Source organism: Vicia villosa, linkage group LG1, assembly GCF_029867415.1.
Source record: "Vicia villosa cultivar HV-30 ecotype Madison, WI linkage group LG1, Vvil1.0, whole genome shotgun sequence".
NCBI classification, from domain to species: domain Eukaryota; kingdom Viridiplantae; phylum Streptophyta; class Magnoliopsida; order Fabales; family Fabaceae; genus Vicia; species Vicia villosa.
This window is the reverse complement of record NC_081180.1, coordinates 120,199,866-120,206,087: the sequence shown is the minus strand read 5'-3', so window position 1 is coordinate 120,206,087 and position 6,222 is coordinate 120,199,866. Positions and strand designations below refer to the sequence as shown.

The following is a 6,222-nucleotide window of genomic DNA, read 5'->3' as shown; positions in this document are numbered from 1 at the left end:
TGAAACAAAAATATATTTACTTACCATACATAAACTTACCTAAATAAAAAAGGATTTATCTAGCAATATGATTACCAAAAACAATAAACAATATTACTGATTTTTATACTAATATAAGGTCAAAATATATCATTTTTGTGGTTAATATTAACCTTTACATAATTTAAATCTCATCTGAGAAAATTAATATTAATATCATGTTTAATATAATAATTTTTATTTATCCATTTTTTTTCTTTAAAATAAATTCAAAAGACAGAATCATTAAATATATGATTTGACTACTGTTCAAAATATATATCTATGATTTGACTTAATGGGGGAATGCATTAGGAATAAATTTCAATTCACTTTCCAGTCAAAAAATATAATCAACTGATTTTTCTTGTAAATACCCTTTTTCTAAACTAATGCAATACCCTAAGTTTTACCATGAATTCACAAGATTATTCAAAGTCTAATTCATAATATCTATAATTAACATTGAAAATCTCTAACCTAAAGAGTCTAAACGATTACAGTACACAATCACAATAAAATCTTCAAAGTAAATATTGTTTAATTCTACCGCTAGAAATGTTATATATTTTCAACTTCCCAAATTCTCATAAAATTAGAAATAGTATCAAAATTTACTTACAATTCTAATGTTGCTATAAATTCCTATTACCTAGAACTACCAAATATATAAATAAAAGTTAATCAGAAAGAAAACTTTATAATAGTAATAATCAAATTTATTCAAATCCATATGCTTTATTCAAATGCACATAACATCACAACAACAAAGACAATATTTCTCTAAACAACAATCATAATTTCCCTAAACAACAATCATAATCTCAATTAAAATCATAATACAAGCTTAATCTAATTCACCTAGTGCAACAATCTTGTTATCAATCTCCTTCACATTCTTCTCAATCAACTTCTCAAATTCCTTCAAATCCGAAACACTCACATCATCCGGCAAATCCTTCTTCTCCATATATTCCATCATCCGAATACTCATCTCCTTCTCACGATTCTCATTCCTCAGCTTCTTAAGATGCTCCCGAGCCTTCGTAATCCGCTGCAAAAGAAAACTCTCCTGATTCACATTCTTCGTGCCATCGATCACAGACGAACTCTGATACCTCTCGATAACCTGTTTGGCTCCGTCTAGATCTGGCCACACTTCGGTTTTGGAATCGAAAGGATTTGAAATAATAGCACAGGCGGGAATTCCACAGAGGATGGTGAGTTCACTCACCTTCTTGATGATGCCTTTCTTTCTTTTCTTGTACGTTGCTTTTCGCGCCGAATCGTCGGAGATGAATGCGAGTTTCACCTTCTTTCTAGTCATCGCTTTGCAGAGTAATTGCAAAGAATCGCAAAGAATTAGAAACGACGAATCAATTGTTGCAGTATTTTCCCAATGTATTATGGGTTTTATAACGAGTTATGGCTGCTGCTAGAATTGGATATTTTTTCGGTTACGATAGAGGTTTGATCTCAGCCGTTGAGTCTTAATTTAATGGATGAGATTGTTTGTAATTAAGTTTACTAGATATATATTTTAAACCGTTTGATGTCAAATCAACGGTTGAGTTTGTTTATTATGTGAAACTTTATAAATAGGAATATACGATACTTCACGTAGTCCATGTTGATCTACTAACAACAGATGTCATAATAAAACAATAAATTATTTAAAATATTTTTAATAAATATTATTTAAAACTAATTTTTTTTATTTAAACACTTTTTAAAGAAATTAAAACGTAAATAATATTTTATATTTTTCTAAAAAAATTGTAACAAAAGGACCATACATTGAATAATTATTTAAATTCTAGATATTATCTTTGAGCTCGAAAGGGAAACATACTATGAATAGATGTATATTATAAATCATGGCAGTTTAATATATTGTAATTATTATAATTCAATTATTATTTATAAATATTGATAACAAAATATTATATAAATATACACGGTGATATATCCCAATATAAATAGTTGAAATAATATTTTAGAAAATAATTTTATAATAATATAAAACAATTTATAATATACGTAAGAGAAATACTAACTACTACTACAAAAATATTTTTTAAGAGTTTAAAAAAATATGTTTTTGTTTTAACATACTTGAACTCAATGCATTGAAAATGAAAATAATTGGTTTTCTTAAAGAATAAAAAAGTATGTTTTTTTGAAAAAAATTTAAAACAATGCGCATTGAAAATGAAAAAGATTATTTTTTAAAGATTATTTTCTTTATTTAGAATCCTTAAAAAAGTGTCCATGGAACACTTATTAGAAATGACCCTATATGTAAATATGAAACTTCTATATATATTGAGATTGTAATATCGTTTTGTAATTTTCAATTTTGTATGAGATGGTTAGAGCGGGAATAAGTCAGGCTGACTAACGAAGGCATACGATCTAGTCTACACAAGCTCAGGTTATGTCACATGTCATAAAAAAAGTTTTTAAAGTCTATTTGACCTGTCTATTTAAATAAATTAGAATAAAATTTAAAAATACAAAAATAAATCTTAGTTATTTTGAAAAATTTACGAAGATAAGCTGAAAAAACTTATGAAACAATTTCATCGTTTGTTTTTATATAAGTTTTTTTTAAACAAATAGTATTGCAAAACTTATGTTAATAAGTAAACTTGAATAAGTAAATGCAAATAAACATTTAGTTTCATTGATATTTGGATTTGTTAGTCTATTTAAACATTAGTTGAATTGCTTATTTATAAACGTTCAAATAAAATATCATTTTATGTAGACTAATAGGCCTTCGAAAATAAGTCTATGATAGAAAACAAGACAGACTTACATTTTGTAATTCTTAGCAGGCCAGACTCATGATTGAAAAAGCCTAATTTGGTCTAATTTATTTTCACCCCTAGAGATGATGGGTTCGTTTCTCATAGATTTAAAATAGAATGATTTTTTTTTATAAATATTTATAAAATTTTTATAGTGAAAATTATTCAAATTAAATTTTATAGATAAGTGACATAATTTGACACTCACTTTTAATTTTCATTATTTTTTGTGAAGCATTGTTTATAAAATTAAATCTTAAGGTAAGAATTTGACTTTTTAAAATATTTTGAAGAATATTTTACTTATATTTTAATTCATAATATTGTGAAAATCGAAGATTCAATTCACCTAAAAAAATTTGAAGTGTGGAGGCAAAGAAGAATGTCAACCAAAATAAGACAGTGAATTAATATTTCAAGAAGATAAAAGAAAGTAAGAAATACAGCAAGTTTGTTTACCCAATTCGATTAAATGATCATCTACATTTGGAGAAGAGAGCATCTCTCTAATTCAATATATTTTAAAAGTTGTTATAATAGATTACAAATGAGTTAAAAAAACAGCCTTTAAATTTTTTCAAAAATAAACTCTATTTTTTATCTAAGTGTTTTTCAATTTCTACAATTCTCAATATTAAGAGGTATTGTCTCTTTATTCTCAATAACTCTAAAAGGAATTCCTAAATTCTAAACCCTTGTTTTTTTTTACTCGAAAATTCTAACGTTAAAATAACAAAAGAGATATTTATTTATGATATTAATTGTTAGAATAAAAGATATTATTAATATATTATAATATCTCTTAATATATATATATATATATATATATATATATATATATATATATATATATATATATATATATATATATATATATATATATATATCTTACAATATTTTATAGAAAATTAAAAAATATTGTATAATATCCTTTTATATTAATTTATTATATCTCTAAATTATATATAATAAATATTTTTAATGTTCTAACTTTAATTAACGAATTAGTCAAAAAAAAATTATTAACAGATCTATGAATCGAATCTATCAAATTAGATATTCTGAACCGGTCGAACCAAATTTCTTTTAAGCTTTCAAATTCTTGATAATCTCGAAATATATTTTCTTTCACATCATCACTTAGGCTTTGTTTGCAAGTTTGGAGGGGAGGGAAGGGGAAGGCTTCCGAGAACGAAATTTTAAAAAAATATAAAAAAATATTTGACGTTTTAAAAAAAATGGTTTTGTTAAGAATGATAAAAGAGTCATTATCATTACTAAATTTTTAATTTTCAGAATACTATAACAACTTAAAAGATATTTGGAAAGTTTATGTAAGCTCTAAAGCGGAAGGGCTTCTAAAGCGCTTTTTTTGGCCTTTAACAGCGCTTTAAAGCGCTCTCATAGCCAGCGCTGGCGTAGGTAACGAAAGCGCTTTTAAAAGCGCTCTGGTAGACCCCCCTATAAGAGCGTTTTTTACAGAAAAAGCGCTCTGGTAGACCCCCTATAAGAGCGCTTTTTCTGGAAAAAGCGCTCTAGTAGACCCCCTATAAGAGCGCTTTTGCTGGAAAAAGCGCTCTGGTAGCCCCCCCTACTAGAGCGCTTTTCCAAAAGCGCTTTGGTAGGTTGCGTTTTTTTTTCTTTTTTTTGATCTTTGGCAGCGCTTTTTGTAACAAAGCGCTTTCGTATGTGGACCTTTAAGAGCGCTTTTTAAAAGCGCTGTCGTTGCTAAATGAGATATTTTAAAGTGCAGCCTATAATTTCAGCTTCCCAGATCGACCTGTAATATTTTCGACCTGTAATATATTTTCAACCTGTAATATATTTTCAACCTGCAAGATTTTCGACCAGTAATATATTTTCGACGATATATTTTCAACCATAGGTAGGACTATATATATACTAATATAATACCATTATAATATCCAAAATTATATATATACATCATTATGTCAATCAAACTAAATCTCTAACATCAACAATATATTATACTTCAAATATTAATTGGCAACAATATGAACAAAGTTAGTAACCATATATTCTGGAGTACTATAATATTCTCTTCAAATCGACACAAATCCTACTACATGAATAGCTGATGAATATAAAATTGACACAATTCCTCTTTGATTTCTTCCAACTTAAGTTTCGGGTAAGAAGCAGCACGGAATTCGTCAAAGTACTACAGAATAAAAACATAATATGAATGATTTAGTTAAATGTAATAAATTATAAGAAGTTATCTAATTTAGTTATAAATCCATACCGTGATTGGAATCTCTAATTGATTCATTTGAAGGATTTCTTTCATAAACCTCAAAATAAAGTATCCGCAGTCTGAACTGTTCCGCTGTATCGGACACTACATAGAAAAACAAATAAGAAATTATAGTTGTCTTGTTTTATCCAGTAGCATAAATATTATAAGCAAAATTGTGAAAAATAATGTACATGCACTTTGATCCAAGTAATGTTGTTTGATTTAGTCCGGGATACCTGTGCGTCTCGTTGACTTCGGAACACTTGTATTGATCTAACAAAAATATAAAAGCATATATTTAGATCAATCTCACAAATAATTAAATATATAAATATACAAGAATATTTAGAACGATCCCACTTACAAATCAATAATTTCCTTCATAGCCGGATAATTGCTCCACTCACCATCTACCGAATTCAGAAAATATACAACTTCTCTTAACGGGTTGATAGCAAGCAACAACCAGTGTGCTCTATAAATTAAAACAATAGGTTATATAAAAATTTTGCTACGCAAAAGAAACAAAGATTAAATGAACCAAGAATGAGAAACTAACCCTACTGGTCGGGTATTATACGCCCAAAGAATCAGACTTTCTGTATTGCCGGATGACATGAATCTATCGACTAAGCGCTGTCTAACTGATTCCGGTTCCGAATCAATTGTCATTCCGCTGCAATGGGCGGAAGACACGAAACAGAATCTGTTTGACAATACAGTCCCGCGCAACACTCTGTCATGCAACAACCTTAAATAAAAACATTATAAACATATTAGCGGATGAGTGAAAAACATAATAAACATAATGTGTAAATAAATTGTTCGACTAATTGAATAATATATCGGATGAGTGAATATTACCGGATGTACGAGTGCATATTAGCGACGCCTAGTTGTTCTTGCGTAAAAATCTCTTCCAAGTCATCTATTGCAATATGTGAAATGAATTCAACACCAAAGATACCTTCCTCCATATTTATTTGACGGAGAGCACCTTCCTTCAAATCGGACATATCAACAAGTGTTCCGAGCGTCGTCCGATATCGAGGAAAAAAAGCACCACCTTTTTTTGCCGCTTGCTTCGGAGGACCCTTAGGCGGTACGCTACGAACGACCTGTGTCACTTGT

General features: G+C 28.2%; 1 protein-coding gene across 1 annotated transcript; it reads right to left on the bottom strand.

The window, feature by feature from the left end:
- Nucleotides 1-808: 808 nt before the first annotated feature.
- LOC131615678 (agamous-like MADS-box protein AGL80) lies at nt 809-1,360 on the bottom strand. The gene has a single exon (XM_058886828.1). It carries the CDS (start codon nt 1,343-1,345, stop codon nt 866-868), a length of 480 nt encoding a protein of 159 aa, XP_058742811.1. The 5' UTR covers nt 1,346-1,360; the 3' UTR covers nt 809-865.
- Nucleotides 1,361-6,222: the final 4,862 nt, after the last annotated feature.

Coding starts and splice junctions, on each gene's coding strand:
- LOC131615678 (XM_058886828.1), bottom strand. CDS start 1,345: ATGACTAGAAAGAAGGTGAAACTCGCATTCATCTCCGACGATTCGGCG.